Here is a 21,199-nt window from a genome sequence, read left to right as displayed (position 1 = left end):
AATATATTTCGAATGAAAGTCAGCAAGGCATCATTTTAAATGTAGAGATAACTTCCAGGGAATGTAGAGCAGTGCATGAAAAATTAAATACTTTCAGGGGTTTTTTCTTAATATCCCCAAATGAGGTGACAGCATCTGGTGTACCCAAGCATCATGGTGGCAGTCACCAAACAGAGGCCATCTGGAGGAAAGAGCCTCAGGTTGGCTTGACAACTGGGTAAAGAATAAATGAAATGCCAGAGCTCAGCTCATAGGTTCTTGCTGAAAGAGGACACTGCACATGTGTCTGCTGTGGGCTTGGGAACCAGGGAAAAAGACTCCTGCTGTATGTCTCAAAGTAGGGTCCTGGGGGAGTTCCCTTCATGGCTCAGTGGCTAATGATCCTGACTAGGATCCATGAGGATGCAGGTTCGATCCCTGGCCTTGCTTAGTGGGTTAAGGATCTGGTGTTGCCATGAGTTGTGTTATAGGTTGCAGACATGGCTCAGATCCCAAGCTGCTGTGGCTGTAGCACAGACAGACATCTATAGCTCCTATTATACCCCTAACCTGGGAACTTCCATATGTGGCTGGTGCAGCTCAAAAACCAAAGCCAAAAAAATATTTCAGGGGTTGCCATGCAGTCAGCCTTGACGAATGGCACAACAGGTGACCTGGCAGGCACATTTTTGAGAGCTTGCTCTTCAGGATGGGCTGTGATGACCAGCAGTAATGGTGTCACCAGGGAATTTACTGGAAATGAGAATTCTTTCCCACCCACTTGATCTACTGAATCAGGATCTGGAGTCAAACAAGATGGCTGGGTGATCCAGATGTTCATTCAAGAGTGGAAACCTTGCTTGAGATTGTTAGTTCCCTGCTCAATGGTACACCCAGGTCACCTGAACACATCACAGTGGTCTGAGTTCCACCCCTACCCCCATAGATTCTGAATGAACCAGTCCAGAGGGTGACCTGAGCATAAGGATTTTTAAAAGTTCCCCAGATGATTCTAATGTGGAGCCAAGATTGAGAACCACTGCTTCGTGGGGACTAGATACATCCTAGGAAAAGGAAGTCAATTTGTTGACTGGATTTTGAAACACACAGGGGCCAATAATCTAATGATAGATTTCTTTTTTGTTTTGGGTTTTTTTTTTAGATAATACATGATTTTATTTTAATTTTTTATGATAGTTGATTTACAATGTTCTGTCGGTTTCTGCTTTACACAAAGTGATCCAGTTATATAAATATATATATGTGTATATATATATATATATTATTTTTCTCATATTATCTTCCATCATGTTCCATCACAAGTGATTGGCTATAATTCCCTGTGCTAGACAGGAGGACTTCATTGCTTATCACTCCAAATGCAGTAGTTTGCATCTGCTAACCCCAAACTCCCTGTCCATCCCATTCCCTCCCCTTCCCCTTGGCAAGCATAAGTCTGCTCTCCATGTCCATGAGGCTGTTTCTTTTCTGTAGATAGGTTCATTTGTGCTATATATTGTATTCCACATATAAGTGATATCATATGCTATTTGTCTTTCTCTTTCTGACCTACTTCACTTAGTATGAGTATCTTCAGTGCCATCCATGTTGCTGCAAATGGGAAGATATATTTCTTTTGATTTGAAGGAGCAGAACCCCAGAGGGAAAGAAAACTGTATTTCTTTTTAAGTTCCAGAAGGAACTGGTTTGGAAAATCAAGAGACAGACCACAGAGGAGGGGAACACAGAGCTTACGAAATGAACTACAGAGTTTGGAAAGCATACCACCCAATCACCCTTAGGAAGAAAGAGGGATTTTTCTACTTTTCAAGCAAAACCCAGGAAGCCTGCAACCATCTTAGAGGGTGGAGTCGCAGATGTCTAAGTGGAAAATTGGCAAGGGCTAAAGGAGTAATCTAGGGCAAGCCTGGAGGCAGTCTCAGAAACCTAAATATCTCAACCAATGAGTCCTAACAGTGGCACAGAAGCACTTGGTAAGGGAGAACCAGAAGCCAAAATAGGACAAGGAAGACCCAGGGTTCATGGAACTCTTGAGCAGTGGCCACTCCACAGACCATTGAATTCATCATGGAAGCGTGAGCACATGTCAGACTGCAAGAGAACTGAGCTCTCCTTCAGTCAGAGGATGACTGCAGATGATGTGCTTGGGCCAGGCACCCCTTTCTCCATCTCTGAACAATGGGCACCCCTTTGGCTATTTTCTTTCTTGGAAGAGTTGCTGCAGAGGGAGATAAGAGAGAACCTTGAACCTGAATGAGTAGTTCCCGAATGAGATTACGTCTGAATCTAGAAGTGACTGCAGGATTGTTGTCCACCAAAATAGAAATGGAGACTTGAGAACTAAAGGGAATTCATTTACAGGAAAATGAGGAAATTTCCGTGTCAGACTCCTGAATTATGCCTGCGAATTTCCAGTGTGCTACACTAGCTAATGGAATCTTGTCACCCATCTATAAGTCTCCTGCCTCCTTCCTCTTATCAGGTCCCTGCGGACTTGGTGTCAAGATGAAAAGGGCTCCTTGGAATGGCATTCTTTTTGCAAGGAGATGAGAATGAGGGAAAATGTTACAAGGTCATGAAGCACAAGACATCCATATTTGAGAGATGGAATTGGGACCGGAACTCAGGTCTACTAACTAGGATGGTCAGATGAACTCTGAAAGCCTCAAGATAGATGATCTTGAGGGATAAAAATTCAACTTAGTGGCATTAATGGTTTTGTCTTAGGAAAGAGCATTTCTTTTACAGACAGGTGGATATACTTCATTAATATTATTAGTTACTGTGAAGTGAATGAATCTCAGTGGATAAAGTTATTGACTAGTGAATAGCCTCGAATGACCATTTTCTGATGGTTAAAAGGGGATGAAAAAGATATGATTATAAGGTGCCCAATTTCTGACACTAGACTTATTTCAGCTTCTCTTTTCTCCTATTCCTTTACTCCCCTCCCTGGAGGGGATATTCCTTGCGAGAAAAGTTGCTTCATGTTTCTCTCCTCCCTGGCTCTTATTTAGAAGACTTCAAAGGAGGTCAATGGGCTGTCTATGTGATCAGTACATTTCGTATTTCTCTCACCTTATAGAAGGCACGGCCATTCCCTGTCATAGTTCCTGGTACTAAGGGAAGATTATGATGGCTATAAGGAATAGCAATAACTTTCTAAAAGAACTATGTCTCTAAAATTGTAGCCTTTGAGTTGATCTTCATTAATCACATGGACATATTTTGGGAAGAAATCACATAGGGGAGTCTAATTTTTGTATTATTTAAAGTAAAACCTATTGGAGTTCCCTGGTGGCCTAGCGGTTAACGATCTTGTGTTGTCAATGCTGTGGCTTGGATTATTGCTGCGGCATGGGTTCAATCCCTGCTCTGGTAACTTCCACATGTCCTGGGCATGCCCCCCCCCCAAAAAAACAGAACCTATTATGTATAAGACACCCCTCCAAAAGAAAACTTAAACATAATTGGTTAGACTAGCATAGTAATAACTTAAGAAAATAAATTTACCTAGATGTTCTTGAAATTGCCACAGGAAGGACACAGTCATATAATGCTAAATCTACTTTGAGCCCACTACAATGTCTATGTTCATGCCATAGAAAATTCCTGGCAAATATGTAAGAATATGTTGCAGTATCCTTTTTGCCTAATCCCAGAGGGGAAAAGAAAGTTGAAGGATTAAAATTACTGATGTCTATTTAGGCAGTCAGTTTATTGGAATTCTGCCCCAAACCAGAAAAGGCTCTACACATGGAAAATAACTCAATTAGGGGAGGGTTGGTGGAAAGAGACAAGTTTCAATAAATGCTTGAAGCTGTCAGTGAACTATTAATGATTTCTAAGTATTTATTGAAACCATCTTAAAATAACCAACATAAAAGTGAAAATCCAACCACAAAACCAAGAAGTCTGATGTTCTCTGCTAAAAATCCTGATTGCTAAAACAATCCCTTAAGACAAATCGGTGTTTTCATATACTGTGCATAAACCATAAATTATCTCATTGGGCTGTATGGATTTCCACTGAGTCCTCACTCTAAAGCAGGCAATCTGGAACATTTTGTGATCTGAATCACGAACCACTTCTTTTTGCTTCACCTTAAAATACTCATTCTATCTTTGGAAAACCCCCAGACGGAGCTGGAAAACATTTATGCTCCCAAACCATGAGCCTTGGAACAGAAACGTTGAGGTTCATCAGTTAATTCCTAGGAGCTATGAGCTCAAAAGGGAATTACAAGGTTAAAATACATTGCTCTCAAAAGGTATCAGAGGCAAGCTGTCTTTGTCAATGGAGACTACTTACTAAGGGGTTTAAAATAAAAATTCGTGTTGCAACATTGATAAGTTTTATGTCTAGTGCAGCTTTTTAAAAACTTTAACATCATCTCCTGAAAGGAAAAGGAGTGTTTGTTTTATCTGTCTTCAAAGTCTTGAGAAGGTTGCTCTGGAATCATCACCAAAGAACCTGTGCAGTGGTCAAGTTTGGTTTTAGCCTGTACAAGAGAACTGCTTACCTGTGATGCATTTTCCAGAGAATAGCACTCTCTCTAGGAAGTGGACTCTCACGGGAAAAGAAAGACAACCTTACCTGGGTAATCATTCTTGTCTATATCGGCATCTCCTCTTAAAGTAAAGCCAAATCCAGAAGGGGCAGCCTGGGAGGCCCACACTCCTTGAAGAATTTGGGAAGCCTTGGTGTTTAAGCCATTCTCGTTCCCATTGTAAATGAGCACTTTGCCTCGTTGACCCTTGCCTGCAAAGGGCGCACCAATGGCAATGTCTACAAACAGAGACATGTAATTTTTAAATAAAGAAGAATGTTCTGGAAAGAGACTTAAGCATCATCAAAGAGCAGACCATACAGCCCAAAGGGCTTTTTAAGTTTTCCATGAAAATGTGTAGCACTGCAGCAAGAGTAAATTATTTGTTGTCTTTTATGCATCCAAGAAGTATTTTTTTAAGTTTTATTAAAGTATAATTAATTTACAAGGCTGTGATAATTTCTGCTGTACATCAAAGTGACCCAGTCATACATATACACATGTCCATTCTCTCTCAGATTCTTTTCCCACATAGATTATCACAGAATACTAGGTAGAGTTCTCTGTGCTATCTAGCTGGTCCCTGTTGGCCCTTCAATCCACATACCTTGGTGTGCATACGCCAATCCCAAACCAAGACTGAGTGTCTCTAAAGTGTTGGGTGCAGCAGTGATCAGACACTGCTTTTGTAAAGCGTATATTCTAGGGCAGGTAGTAGACAATTTGAAAAAAGAAATAATAAAGGAAAATAGTGGCAAATGCTATGGACAGAATCTTAGAAATAGTTATGTGATAGAGAGTGATTCGATTATTCTTTTAGATAAGGTGGTCAGACGAGGTGTCTCTAAGGCTGACCTTGAAACTGAAATCTGGGGGCACAACGGAACAGACCATGTCAAAATTTGAAGGAAGGGAACTTCAGGCAGAAGGAATTGCCATGGAAAGGCCCAAGGATGGTAGGCTTGGCCCACCTGAAGTGTGGCCACAGGGTGGTGGTCTGCCTTGGGACTTAGGGAGTGATGGGGAAGAGCTGGAGCAAGTCACTGGGCTGAGTAGACCAGCCGGCACACTTCTGCTTAAGAGTTTCTTGTTAAAAGAAATAAACAACCTCTCTCACAAAGCTCATATCCTTGAAGGAGTGCATCATTCTATGATGCAGGCAAGACCCATTTCATAGTTGAGGACTCTGGGAAAAAAAAAGAGAACCCCATTGCCTGACTCCCACTTAAACTTAACACTGAACGACAACTACCTCCCACATATTGTGTGTGCCAGGATTGTTCTAAACAATACACCTAACGCCTTAGCTTTGCATGAAAAGGCGCACCAATAACACAACAACATAATGGTCCCACGCTCTAGAAGATAGCACGTGTCCTCATTTTGTCCTTCATCAGTTTGTCTTTGCTCCTAAAAAAGTCTGATAAGGCTGCATAAATGGTGAACCTTTTTTCACGACATAACGAAGATCACAAATCCACTTTTATTTAACAGGTAAGGATAAACTGACTAAAACCTCAGAGTGGTGCAGAAAATAAAGATATGGCTGTACGGCAGGTGGAAAGGGGCATTTTCTTCACATCCTCTGAGTCACTGAGTTTACACCTGTCCCTGGGTTTCATTTCATTTTGGCTTTATTTTACCTATTGATACTCAAGGATACCAAGTCTCAGAGAGGCAGAACCCCTTTAAGGTCATTAGAAGTGTTTCTCTTAGCTCTTAAAAATATCATTAGGGGTTTGAGAGAAAAGACAAAAGGGAAGATAATGAAGAAGATGACTCCATAGATAATTTAGCATTGTTTATTTCATTATGCTCAGGCACAGGGCAGGTTTTGAAAGCAACAAATCAGTCAAACGTGACCTTGTCTTTTTAAAAAACTTTCCTGGAACCATGAGCTTTTAACACGCATTCACGTTTTATGGTACGTCAAAAGTTACTAACCACACATTGCCGAGATAGGTTTTTTTTTCCAAAGAAGTCATAAAATGACGATACCACTTGCCAAAGATGAACAGTGATTTGATACAAATACTCCCTAGGAAATTTTGTTGGAGCAAATTCCTGTCACTCCCTTGAACTTTAAGATGCTCACTCTACCTTGGTTCTTAATTTAAAGGTCTTGAAAATGTATGCAAAATTTTGTATGAGCTGGCATATTTTTCTGAAGAGAGGGTACTTACCAGGCATTCATAAATTCCTAAGATAAAGACCCACAATCACAAATGAAGAATTTAACATTACAGCGAACATTGATGGTGCCTTTAAGCTGAAGTTAAGAGACCAAATTCAGCACAACTTACACAAGGGTTACATTAATCAGAAGGCAGGACCCTTGCTAATACATCAGCATGTATGTATGTATGTACAGGCCCACATCTGTGGTATATGGAAGTTCCCCAGACAGGGGTTGAATCTGAACGCAGCTGCCGGCCAACGCCACAGCCACAGCAACACCAGATCCAAGCTGCATCTGTGACTTCGGCTGCAGCTTGCAGCTACACCAGAACCCACTGAGGAGGCCAGGGAATAAATCCACATCCTCATAGACACTAGGTCAGGTTCTTAACCCATTGAGCTGCAACAGAAACTCCTGTAATTATTCATTTTGACTCTAAATCCCAACATCATTTGGGATTTAAAATGGATGTTTTATTTAGAGCTGTTACGTGAAACCCTGCAACAGTGTGAGAAAATGCCCGTGTAACATCTCTAGTCACCAAAACGAAACAGTGTTGAAGCTGCCTTGAGATTTTGGATTTTTAAGACCAATCCCGAGAACTGTACCACACCCACCATGGTGAGGTCTGTTTTCTTCACGGAGCAGTAACATGATCTCATGGCCCCGTAAGGAATTTCCATGCATCGGTGTAACTTACCATTGTATCCGTCTTGGTTCAGGTCTCCTAAATGTGCCACGGCAGTACCGAATCTCCCGAAAACCTCCGTGCCGGCAAGGACCTGTGGGTCCCTGAAGACGAGTGCACTCACTTGCAAATACAGGTAAACTTGTCCTACCTCTCTAGGGTTGCTCTCAAATTCGCGTTCCATAAAGAGAGGCGCCCCGATCAATATGTCATCCATTCTGCGGGAACAAAGAGAGAGGTCAGTACCCTGGCAGACACAGGTGTTTCGGGGTGGACTTTTAATCCATTAGATGAATACATTTCCACTGGTGTTCTTCCTTTCCCAGAGGACACAGAACAACCATCTTATTTCTTTCATTGCTTTGTTATGTCTACGGAATAGAATGCTGTAAGAAAATGAGCTGTTAAATTATCACATGGAACTTTTTAGCTACGTTAAAAATGACCACTTTCAGAAAACCACAGATATTTCACCCCTTTCAGCGTTTTAGTGCCTTTCCAGAAAATGTAGTTACACAAGGAAAACATACCAATAAGGCCTAGATAGCTTTTTCTCAACACGAATGAGAGTTTGTCCACAATTTATATAACTCTACATTTATATTATGACATTTTCTTGCAGTCATAAGGTTTAAAATTGATTTTCTCCTCCTCTTTCCTCTCATGACCTCCATTTAAATAGAAGAGAATCCAGAGAAAGATATCATACTGGCTAGAAAGATGGAAAAGAAGTTTTTCCTCCCAAATGCAAATTTATAGTTTTTCTTTGTAAATGTAGATATTACAGCAGGAAACTAGTAGGTAATTTTTCAGGTTGAAAAAATCTCAAGAAAGAGATAGCAATCTGATTGCTACACTTAAGTAAAACATTTTCTTAAAAAGGTACAGAATGAGAAGTTTCCACTATGGCGCAATGGCATCAGCAGCATCTTGGGAGCACTGGAACGTGGGTTTGATCCCCAGCCCAACACAGTGGGTTAAGGATCTGACATTGCCATAGCTTTGGGGTAGGCTGCAGCTACACCTCTGATCCCTAGCTTGGGAATTCCATATGCCACAGGGTAGGCAAAAAAAAAAATGTTCCAAATGCATTTCCTTGGCCTGCATCTGTGCTCTCAGCCAAGGCTGGGACCATTCCAAGCTTCAGGCTTTACCTTGGATGAACCTGGTTGTCTCTTTCTGTTATTACAATTTTCAGTATTAAGAGGCATTTGTTAAACACCTAATTGTGTCTATTGTTTCCTTGTAGTTCAAAGATGTCTAAAACCACTGCTTCTCTAGTGCAAGATTGAGCAGGGCCATTTTCTCATTCTCTAAAGAGGGAACAAAGCGTGCAATTGGTCCCTGGGGGTAGGAACATGACATGGGACTGACACATTGACTCATTATGTTTCTCACTGCCAACACTAGGAGTTCTAGAAATGCAAAACTATTCGACCTCTCATTGTGAAAGATTAGCACATCCATGGTCTCCTTGGAATCTTGGAGTACTATGACAGCACGGATTTATTTTCATCTAAATACATTTCCCTAGATATTTAAGTGTAAGCCTTCTAAAATGTTCTAAGCGCCAAAGAAGGAGAAAGACATTTGTTCTTAATTTATGATTGTGTTCTCATAAAGCTGAGAGACAATAACTGTCTTGGATTCAATTGGTTCAATGTGCCTTGTAGAATATTTTGCACTTAGTGTCAATATTATTTTATATGCACAATACCCCTTAAGAGTCACAGTCTATATTATTGTTGAGGCTGGTGTTTTTAAATCTTCATTTGCAACTCATTGGTGGATTGTACAATCAACTTAATGGGTCTTGACAAGCAGTTTTGAAAAATGAAATGGGAATTCCCATAGCGGCTCAGCAGGTTAAGAACCCAATGCTTTCTCTTGAGGATGCGGGTTCAATCCCTGGCCTTGCTCATGGGTTAAGGAGCTGTGGCGTAGGCTTCAGGTGCAGCTTGGATTTGACCCCTGGCCCAGGAACTTCCATATGCTGCAAGTGAGGCCCATAAAAAGAAAAGAAAAATAATTTTTAAGTAAATAGTATACCATAGAAAATATCAGAGTGAATGCATCACACAAAATAAGAACATGGTTATTGGAGTTCCCGTCGTGGCGCCGTGGTTAACAACTCCAACTAGGAACCATGAGGTTGCGGGTTCAATCCCTGGCCTTGCTCAGTGGGTTGAGGATCTGGCGTTGCCATGAGCTGTGGTGTAGGTTGCAGATGCGGCTCAGATCCCGCGTTGTTGTGGTATAGGCCGGTGGCTATGGCTCCAATTGGTCCCCTGGCCTGGGAATCTCCATATGCTGTGGGAGTAGCCCTAGAAAAGGCAAAAAGACAAAAAAAAATGAGGTTATTTATTAAGAGAATGCAGGTCACGAGGCTGTATACTAGAATTGATAGCTCATCAATTTAATTGTTTTCTGATAGGCGAGAACTAATGCAGCTGACCAATTTCATTACAGAAATCAGTTCAATTTGCAACTTTACGTTTTCGTTTTCTAGATTTCCTTCTTAAATCATAATGATTTCTCTTCTGTGAGAGAACACACTTGGACTAAATCTAGCACCAAAATGCAGTCACCCAAAGCTGCTTCCTTTCAAATAAATATTCTTTAAAATACTCTCAAGTTAACTGCTAGAAATGTCTTGAAATTTAGTTCCTCTTGGCCCTGCAGAGACTAGAAACAATCTGATGGATTAAATTATAATTCTGTGAATTTCTGACATAGTATAAATACTATAAGGTTCAAAAAGCCATAAGAAAATAAAAAACAGATTTGCTTACTTAGATTCAAGAGGAAAATACTATCTTCCCTTGTTGTTAAGTTCATGCAGAAATTCCTAACAGAGTTTACACTGGATGTCTTCGTAGATCTGGCTATCTTAAGATAACTTAACTGAAGTTAATTTCACCAACTTGTTTATATTTTCAAAACAGTCACAGGCTTGACAATATCAACTACCAACCAGCATGCATGCAACTGTTTGGTCTTAACTTTTGGAGCCCACTCCTAATACCCGGAGATTTTTTAAAATAAAAAGAATAATTTGGGAAATTCCTTCCAGTTTATTTATTTGGTCACATTACTTTATGCCACTATCTTTTTAAAAATTTTTCCTGATGTTGAGTCTTGGAGCATTTATAGGGCCTTTGCTTTTGTGGCACAGTGGACAGAAAGGATGACACAACCTTTTTTTTTTTTTTTTTTTTTTTTTTGCATTTTAGGGCTGCATTTGTGCCATATGGAAGTTCCCAAGCTAGGGGTCAAATCGGAGCTGTGGCTGTTGGCCTACACCAAAGCCACAGCAGTGCCAGATCTGAGCCTCATCTTCGAACTATACCACAGCTCACGGCAGTGCAGGATCCTTAAACCATTGAGCAAAGCCAGGGATCGAATCTGCATCTTCGTGGATACTAGTTGGGTTCCTAACCTGCTGAGCCACAACAGGAACTCCAAGTATGGCTATTTTTAATATAATCAAACTGATTTTTCTTACATGCCATGATGCTAGAAACCATCCCTAACTGAATTTTTTATCAGCCAGTTGTTTGAGGCATCCTTAAAGAAAGTCTTAAAGTTCTCGGGGGTGAAAATACTGAATTTATGTTTTTATATTTTTGTAAAGTAGAAGCATGACCTTGTTTATAAAAATAATGGTAGTTAATAAAATACACAGTTGACAAATTCTCATCATCAGTCAAAACAGAGTAAAAATTTAAACACATGTATATGTTATTCTTCTACGACAGCCCTTACTTAAGATTTTGATATTTGTATGTATTCTGTATGCATGTGTATCTATATATACATTATATAGACAATATCTTTGTTTCACATATATGTATATAGACATAGACAGATCTACATGTGTGTATATACATAAGGAATCTATAAAGTAAAATTCATAGAAATAGAGAATGATGCTTACCAGGGATGGGAAGGTCAGATTAATGAGATATTGGACAAAGAGTACAAATTTGCAGCTATGTGGGCTATATAAATTCTAGAGATTTAGTATCAGCATAGTGGCTATAGTTAATAATAATACTGTATTATACAGTGGAAACTTGGTAAAAGAATAGATCTCAGGTGCTCTCACACACACACACACACACACACACACACACACACACACACACACACATATACATGCACACACACAAGGTAACTATGTGATGGATTGACCAAAGAGTTGGATGGATATAGACAAATCACACAGATGGATATATTAATTAGACTGAATATAGTGATCACTTCACTGTATACACATACATCAAAACACCTTTTACATCTTAGATATAGTTTTTAAGAATATTTAAAAGGTACATATACATAATGAAATACTACTCAGCCATAAAAAAGAACAAAATAATGACATTTGCAGCAACATGGAGGGAACTAGAGACCCTATACCAAGTGAAGTAAGTCAGAATAGGAAAGACAAATATCATATGATATCAGTTATATCTGGAATCTAATATACTGCACAAATGAACCTTTCTATAGAAAAGAAACAAACTCATGGACAAGAGAAAAGACTTGTGGTTGCCAAGGGGGTGGAGGGAGTGGGGTGGACAGGGAGTTTGGGGTTAGTAGATGCAAACTATTGCATTTGGAATGGATAAGCAATGAGATTCTGCTGTATAGGGACACGATGGAGAATAATGTGAAAAAAAGAATATATATATATATATGAGTGAATATATATATGTATATGAATGACTGGACCATTTTTCTATACAGCAGAGATTGACAGAACATTGTAAACCAAGTATAATGAAAAGATTTAAGAATAAATAAATGAAAAAAAGAATATTTAAAAGGTTATTAGATGTCTTCAGTGACAAGTACCCCAATTTATCTGTTTCCCAAGTTGTAAAAGTGAGAGGCATGTGAGTCATTTTAGTAACTTACTAGATTGAAAATTCTTAATCCTTACAGATATTAAGCCCTTGAAGACTGAAATTACATATATTTTCTCCTATTAGGTATTTTCTAGAGCTTAGGAAAGAGCTCTCTATATAGAGTGAGAAAAAATTTGTAGGGTAAGTCAGTGGAAGTTCTGTGAACTAGTCGAGACCTTCCCCTACTTAGTGTGTGCTCTTGGGCAATTCACTTAGCTTTTGTGTCTCAGTTTCCGCATGGGTGAATTTTAGATGGTTTCATTGGATAGTCATGCAGATGTTCCTATGTTACTAGACAAATTATGCACAAAGGCACTTTGAGGGGAAAAAGGACATGGTCTGCTAATCAACCATGATAAAATTTTGTTGTTTAATAGCACCTTAGGTCCTAGAGTTGTTTCAGTGGCAAACAGAGATTTCTGTGTTGGACACTACTAACCGATGGGGGAGACCCTGTATGTTCTATCCAGGAAAACTTTACTTGAGATGGAGATTTGTGTTTGCTACAAATCCCATACAGCTTTAAGGTCCCTGCTAGAAGTCTTGTTAGAAATTGAAAATGACAAAAGTATTCTTTCTCAAAATGGGGCCACATGTGTCCTGACACGGAATTATGTCAGGCGCTTAGGAAAAGTCACTGACACATGCATGATTTGCTGCCTTTCTTTTCTTATTCAGCTCAGGTTTCTGAGGACTTAGAGATTCGTCTCTCTGCCCTGATGGACTGTTTTGTATCTTCCCTGGGGATGAATATCCATCCAGGGAGGTGAGGATACTGGCTGTCACTCTAATTAGTGGTTTTCTAGCCCCCATCCTGGGATCACGTATCAACCTGGAAACATAACATGCCATGTTTTCCCTATTTGTGAAAACATTAATATCAAGTGATTGTTCTGGAAACACAGGTGCTGCAAAGATGCTGCCAAATTCTGTCTGTACTACTGTCATCTCAGACTATCTTTACTTGGGCTGAAAGGTTCACAATGGCTTCCAGAGCATACTCATTGATTATAGGACCATGAATGTATGCTGCATCTAAGTAATTACAGCAGCAAATAATATACAGATTGAGAATCTATGGGCACTTTTTCTTTAAGAAGGCCAATATTGTTGTCAAGGGGGAGGGAGTGGGAGTTTGGGGTTAGTAGATGCAAACTACTACATTTAGAATGGATAAACAATGAGGTCCTACTGTGTAGCACAGGGAACTATATCCAGTCTCTTAGGATAGAACATGATGGAAGATAATATAAGAAAGGGAACGTGTGTGTGTGTATGTGTATGTACATATATATATATATATAAAATTGGGTCACTTTCCTCTAAAACAGAAATTGGCACAACATTGTAAACCAACTATATACTAATAAAAAAATTTTTAATGCCAATATTAAGATAATAGATGTATTTTTCAGTGCAGTCTAAAGAAATCAGAATAAACTGCTGCATAAAAAGAAGTAATGTGCATAGCAATTTTTAAGAACATCATGAAAGAAAAAATTATCACTAGAAAATTCCCATTTGTTATTACCATGTTGTTTTGATCAGCAGGAAACCAATGAGGTCCAATTATTACAAGTTTATTTTTTTTCTTAACATGGCAAAAAGGAGTTCCCATTGTGGCTCAGCAGTAATGAACCTGACTAGTATCCTTGAGGTTGTGGGTTGATCCCTAGCCCCACTTGGTGGGTTAAGAATCTGGCATTGCCACGAGCTGTGGTGTAGTCTGGAAACTCCCATATGCCACAGGTGTGGCCCTAAAAAATAAGTCCTATAAACATTGTCACAAAAGTGTTCTTTAGACTAGGATGAATGTATTTTGGGGAGGGGTGGGGGAGGGAGGGACAATGCCCTGCAGGCATACTCTGACACTGGGGGAAAGTTGAAAGGATTCAGAGGGGAGTAGAGGAAATACAATGAGCAATCTGTGTCCTCAAAAATGCCACCCAGGGAGTTCCTGTTGTGGCTCAGTGGTAATGAGCCCGACTAGTATCTATAAGGATGCAGGTTCAATCCCTGGCCTGCTCAGTGGGTTAAGTGTCCGGCATTGCCATGAGCTGTGGTGTAGGCTGGAAGCTGTAGCTCCAATGCTACACTTAGCCTAAAAAAAAAGTGGAGTTCCTGTCGTGGTGCAGTGGTCAATGAATCTGACTAGGAACCATGAGGTTGTGGGTTTGATCCCTGGCCTTGCTCAGTGGGTTAAGGATCCAGTGTTGCTGTGAGCTGTGGTGTAGGTTGCAGACGTGGCTCGGATCCTTTGTTGCTGTGGCTCTGGCATAGGCCGTTGGCTACAGCTCCAATTGGACCCCTAGCCTGGGAATCTCCATATGCTGTGGGAGCAGCCCTAGAAAAGGCAAAAAGACAAAAAAAAAAAAAAAAAAAAAAGTTCTGCCCAGCTTCCAGTTGAAAAGCCCTCGTGTGTACTGAGTTGCTACCTGTTGAGAGAAATGTGTCTACATTTCTCTACACTTACCCCGAGGACCACTAGAGGTTTTGTTTTCCCTAAAGAATGGGCTTCCCACATGTGGACAGGATGCCCCGTTTTGGACTCAAGTTCTTCCTCCACCATTTTCTAAATGAATAAAAGGCTCTGATAACAAATATCATCCATCCAGGTTGGACTTTCTGAATGATGGTCCTAATTATGACTTTTTCCAACTCAGACCCCTGAAGGTTAAAGCAACTACAATTTATCTGGGTCCAGGATAAAATTACATTCAAATACACCTTCAGAATAATCCCACAGTGCATCAAATATATCTTCAGAATAGATCCAGGGTGCAGGTATTTCTATTTTTCCTGCCACTACTCTGGTTCTGGGCACTGTCCCGCCTCCCCTGGCTTAAGGCAATGGGCTTCCATCGTGACCCAATCAATGGAGCACGTCTGCTAAAATCCTAGTGGGAGCAGACCACTCCCCTGCTTAGACTCCTCTGGCAGCTCTCAAGATGATGTGTCCTTCCTGGAAACAGACTCATTCTATCCACGGCAGAGTCTGTGTGGTGCTGTGTAAGGCAGTTTGAAGTAAACACGGTGGCTCACAAACCATCATGATCCCACTCCCCGCTGGCATCTCTCCAAGCCTCTTTGATGTCCCTTGAAGATGCTCGCAGCTCTGCCTCCCCATCTACTATCCTGTTTTGCTCCCTCACCTAACTCTGAAGCCTTCCCTATTTACCTGATTGAGAACCGCATCTCTCCCAGTGTTTTCTATCCCTCGTCTGTCGTTTTTATTATTGCATTCTGTTTTTTTTAAAGGTCCCCCTTCATGGCATATGGAAATTCCAGGGGATTGAATGCAAGCTGCAGCTGCAACCCACACTGCAACTGCGGTGCAGCTGTGGTGATGTCAGTGACAGATCCTTTAACCCACTGTGCTGGGCAGGAGATTGAACCCAAGGCTCCACAGTGACCTGAGCCACTGTAGTTGGATTCTTAACCCACTGCACCACAGCAGGAACTGTTTTTTTTTTTTTAAGTATCATTAATAGACTTTATTTATTTAGTGCTGCATCTTTTTTAGCACTGCACCTGTGGCATATGGAGGTTCCACAGCAACGCCAGATGCGAGCTGTGTCTGCGATCTACACCACAGTTCACAGCAACACTGGATCCTTATCCCACTGAGCGAAGCTATGGATCAAACCTGCGTCCTCACGGGTACTAGTCAGATTCGTTTCTGCTGAGCCATGATGGGAACTCCAATAGACTTTATTTTTTAGAGCGGTTTTAGGTTCAAAGCAAAATTGATCAGAAAGTACAGACAGTTCTCATATATCCCTGCCCCAAGCACAGTCTCTGCTGCTGTGAACATCCTGCACCAGACAGGACATTTGTTACAACTGATGAATCTCCATTGACACATCATCATCCCTCCAAATCCATAGATTATTTTAGGGTTCACTCTGGGTGGTATACAATCTATTGATTGGGGACAATGTATAATGACATGAATCCACTATTGTGGTATCATAGAGTAGTTTCAGTGCCCTAAAAATTATCTGTGCACTGCCAAACTCATCCCTCTTTTACTGCTAACATCTGGTAACCACTGATCTTTTTATTGTCTCCATAGTTTTGCCTTTTCCAGGATGTCATCAAGTGGAATCATCCTGAGCATGAAGCCTCTTCCCACTGGCTTCTTTCACTTAGGAATATGAACTTAAGATTCCTCCATGTCTTTCTATGGCTTGATAGGTCATTTATTTTTAGCTCTGAATAATGTTCCATTGTCTGGATGGACCACAGATACATAGGCATTTACTGACTAAAGGACATCTTGATTGCTTTCAGCCCTTCCGTTTTTATTTTTTCCTACTTAGTATTCATCACCATCTAACACACTCTTTACTTACTTTTTGTGCATGTCTGTAGATCTCGACTAACCTTTGTGAGTGGGAATTTCTGTTTTGTTCTCTGCTATATGCCAGCACCTAGAACAGTGTATAGAGGATGCTCAAGAAATAGATGTTGGTTGTAAGAATAATAAAAGGGTGTTTCCCAAAAGGTAGAAAAGTTACCAGTTTATCTCTAATCATGTGGCACCACTTACTAAATAAAGTACCTGTCTAGCTATACAAAGGTTATAGCTAATGTCTATCAATCATGCATTTAAAATGCTTAGCCCAGATCTTGGACCACAGTTAAAAATTTTCAGGTATTTGCTTCTTACAAAAATGTGAGCTCCATGAAAGCAGAGGTCTTCTCTGCCTTACTCACTGCTATCTTCTGGGCACCCAAGAATAACGTGTGGCACATAGTAGGGGCTCCAACGATATTTGCTGGATGGATAATCAGTTCATCTCAATTTATTAGTTTTCTTATGTAATTATTTGTTTTATCTGTCAGGTGCTTTTAGTGGATCAAAGCAATACTTAAGAATACTTTTCTTTGAAGTAATGACTTAAACTACAACCATAATTTATCACGTTGTTAGATCCAAACTCAATTGTAATTTACTGCTGTGATCTGAAAAAGATAACATTATTTCATCTCTTGCAGAGGTCAAAATATGTTGGTTAAAATAGTGTCAGGAGAAGAAAAATATTTGTGGGCAAGTGTTTTATGAACGTATCATGTGCAAAGAGGTGAAGAGAGACAGCAAATTCTTTAATGGCTATGGATTTCAAATGGCCAAGGACTATTCAATTCATAAAAGTAAAGATAAAACTAAGTAAAATAGTCTTTTCTTAGAAGTGGCGGATGTGGAAAATCTTGGGGAAGCCATAAAATAGGATGACAGAGAATTCTTTAGTAGATATAGCCTCTTGCCCTGACTTTTAAAAAAAGTTAAAACAAGAGAGCCTTTATCTTGTTGAGGAAGTATGGAAGGACGTACTTCGTGAAGGAAAGAATATAACCTCTTCATGGATATAATGTCTTGTAAGTTCTTATCAACTTACCCGTCATTGTTAACATCTGATACTGCAATTGTATATCCAAAATACGATGCCATCTGCAAAGGAAGACCATAAGATGACATATTTCACATTCAAAAAGTCATTTTTATAGTCATCTCTCAATTTTCCCTGAGAGATTAGCCTTATGGCAGCACAGTTTTTTGAGTTCATAAACTCTTGGATGTGGATGGAGTCTTCAAGTCATTTAATTTAGCCCCCGACCTAATGCATAATTTTCCTCAAAACCCCAAACATCTGCTTGGACATCATCTGAGATGTTCAACAATCAGTCCAATCAGCAGATACAATGATTAGGATGTTCTTTGCTAAAACTGGTCCTTCTGGAACCTCTAGTCCCTAAATCTCTACCTAGTTCTGCAATCTTGAATATCACAGAATAAATCTAATTCCATGTCCATGTGAAATCTCTTATGGAAGTATTTTCAGTTGGCTCATCATCTTTCTTAAGAGATAAGATATGTGACACGAAAGAAATGATGATACCCCTGAGGCCATGGACAGGAGAAGCTAAGTAGGCTAGACATTCTCTGCTTTGGATGCTTCATATCACTGAAGCAAAAACAGGGTTTTTAGAAGTTCCCACTGTGGTGCAACAGGATCAGCAGTGTCTCTGTAATGCCAGGACACATGTTCGATCCCCAGTCCCACACAGTGAGATAAAGGATCTCGCATTGCTGCGGCTGTAGTGTAGATCACAACTGTGGCTTGGATCTGATCCTTGGCCTGGGAAACTCCATATGTGGTGAGGCAGCCAAAAAAAGTAGGGAGTTAATTTTAGGGTAAACCATATCTAGTATCAATTCATATTGAGTTTATCATCTTAGATAACTTAGGTTATCTTAGATAACTAAGGTTTCTAAGTCTTTTCTGAGTGTAACTTGTGTGCCTAATCTCCCCAAGTTCTAGCTCTGACATTTTCATTGTTCAACCTATGTTTTCAAGATTTAAAACATTTTCAGATTTGACCTGTGGTTTTAACTGGCCAAGAATTTTCCTTTCCGTAGTCTGCCATTCAGTACTCTAGCTGATTCAGCCTTCCATCACCTACTTTTTTTTTTTTTTTTTTTTTTGATGGCCACAACTGCAGCATATGGAAGTTCCTAGGCTAGGGGGTCAAACCAGAGCTGCAGCTACCAACTTACACCACAGCCACAGCAGTACCAGATCCAAGCCACATCTGTGACCTACACTGCAGCTTGCGATACCACCAGATCCCTAACCCACTGAATGAGGCTGGGGATTGAACCTGCCCCTCAGAGAGATGCTATCAGGTCCTTAAACCTATGAGCCACGACATCAACTCCTCACCTACAAATTTAATCAGCCTAGAATTTCCTGGAAAGTGTGCTCCAAGGAAAGCAGAGATTTTGGTCTGGGCTGTTCATTCTTTTCTCTGCACTAAGTTTAGCTCAAAGTAGGTTCCAGGTGCCAGGTACTCTTGGCAGAGGAAAGAAATAGATGAGTTAACATGTGTAACTCAATTCAATTTTCGCATCTCTTTTCTCTATGCCAAACATATATAGTTGCTATAGACTCAATGTTTGTGTCCTCCCCTCTCCTAGATTCAAATGCAGAAACCCAACCCCCAGTATGATGGTATTAGGAGGTGGGGCCTTCAGGAGGTGATTACGTCATTAGGCTGGAGATTTCATGAATGGGATTAGTGTCCTCATAAAAGAGACCCCAGAGAGCTCTCCAGGCCTCCTTCTACCATGTGAGGACACAGAGAGGAAGAAGGTGGCTGTGAACCCAGAAGCAGGCTCTTACTAGATATGAAATCTGCCTACTCCTTGACCTTGGCCTCCCAGACTCCAGAATTATGAGAAAGGAATGTTGTTGGAGTTCCCATTGTAGTTTAGCAGGTTAAGAACCTGACTAGTATCTGTGAGGTTGCAGGTTTCATCCCTGGCCTCGCTCAGTGGGTTAAGGATCCAGCATTGCCACAAGCTGCAGCATAGGCCACAGATGCAGCTCAGAACTAGTGCTGCTGTGGCTGTGGTGTAGGCTGGCAGCTGCAGCTCGGATTCAACCCCTATCCTGGGAACTTCCATATGCTACAGGTGCAGCCATAAAAAAAAGCAAACAAAAAAAGAAACTGCCAAACTGATTTCCAAAGTAACTGAAGCATTTCACATTCCCATAAGCAATGCATGAGGGTTCCAGTTATTCCACATCCCTGCCAATGCTTAGTATTTTATCTATGATTTTAGTCATTTTAGTGCTTTTTCTTCACCCCTTGAGAGGACCATGTGAATTTTTTGCTTTATTAATATATTATTTTTGGATGTTAAACCAACCTTGCATTCCTGGATAAACCTCACTTGGTCATGGTACCTAATTCTTCCTACATTTAGCACATAGTAGGTGCTTGGTAAATATTTATTTTAAAATGAATAAATGATAGGAATATGACAATATACTATTAGGTCAGAGTGACATTCATTATTTGATAGTAAAATGTTCTTACCTGTTCACCAGTGAAATTCTGAATAAAGGTCATATCTGTAGAGTTGATGATTGAAACCTGAAATGATAGAAATTAGATGCATCAAATCATTTGGCATAGAATTGGAGAATTTTTTTGAAGTATATCTTTAATCATTTTAAAAGTTTTTTTTGTTTTTTAGGGCCACACCCACAGCATATTAAGGTTCCCAGGCAAGAAGTTGAATCAGAGCTGTAGCTGCTGGCCTACACCACAGTCAGAGCAACACAGAAGCTATGCCACATCTGTGACCTACACCACAGCTCATGGCAACACTGGATCCTTAACCTACTGAGAAAGGCCAGGGATTGAACCTGTATCCTCATGGGTGATAGTCATATTTGTTAACCGCTGAGCCATGATAAGAACTCACATTTTAAAAGTTTTGTGATGAGTCATAAGTAGTTAGTTACACATGTAAAAAAATATGTAAATCCATAAGAATGATCTCAAAAAATCCAATTGAACTTTTTATTTATGGGTTAAGTCTGGGATCCTTTCAGATAAAATGCATGCTTACTCATCAATTCAAGACTGTCAAATTACAGCAACCAACCTGATAGTGAGTTAATTTATCTAATCAAAATTTTAGTCAGACAGCAAGAGACAAGCATCATACACTACCACTTATATATGTGGACTCTTAAAAAAAAAGGATACAAATGAACTGATTTGCAGAACAGAAACAGACTCACAGACTTTGAAAAACTTATGGTTACCAAAGTGGACAGGTAGTGATGGGGAGGATAGACTTGGGGTTTGGGATGGAAATGTTCTAAAATTAGGCTACAATGATGGTTGTACAACTATAAATATAATAAAATTCATCGAGTTTTAAAAAAATATAGAAGGCTGAATTAGAGCAACTAATCTGATTGTCAGGTAATTGATCTAATCAAAATTTTAGCCTAAATTTCATTTCTGGGCATATGCTATTATGAGAAATAGATGATTATGGCTCTTT

General features: G+C 40.0%; 1 protein-coding gene across 2 annotated transcripts in view; it reads right to left on the bottom strand.

Moving 5' to 3' along the window:
- The window catches only part of ITGA8 (integrin subunit alpha 8), a 171,516-nt gene that overhangs the window by 102,738 nt on the left and 47,579 nt on the right, over positions 1–21,199 (bottom strand). For both annotated transcript variants that reach the window (XR_014817944.1, XM_021064834.2), the window contains exons 10-13: positions 20,218–20,274; positions 17,733–17,785; positions 7,430–7,635; positions 4,598–4,789 (exon numbers count right to left, since the gene is read on the bottom strand). Coding sequence is in view for 1 of the 2 variants with exons in the window: in XM_021064834.2 (XP_020920493.2) it covers positions 4,598–4,789; positions 7,430–7,635; positions 17,733–17,785; positions 20,218–20,274 (508 nt within the window). In the remaining variant the exon portion in view is untranslated. The remainder of the gene's footprint in view (positions 1–4,597; positions 4,790–7,429; positions 7,636–17,732; positions 17,786–20,217; positions 20,275–21,199) is intronic.

Source organism: Sus scrofa, chromosome 10, assembly GCF_054392235.1.
Source record: "Sus scrofa isolate SSC_HxYL_T2T_F1_AM1 chromosome 10, Sscrofa_HxYL_maternal_Yorkshire_Landrace_v2.0, whole genome shotgun sequence".
NCBI classification, from domain to species: Eukaryota; Metazoa; Chordata; class Mammalia; order Artiodactyla; family Suidae; genus Sus; species Sus scrofa.
This window is presented reverse-complemented; position numbering and strand designations above follow the sequence as displayed.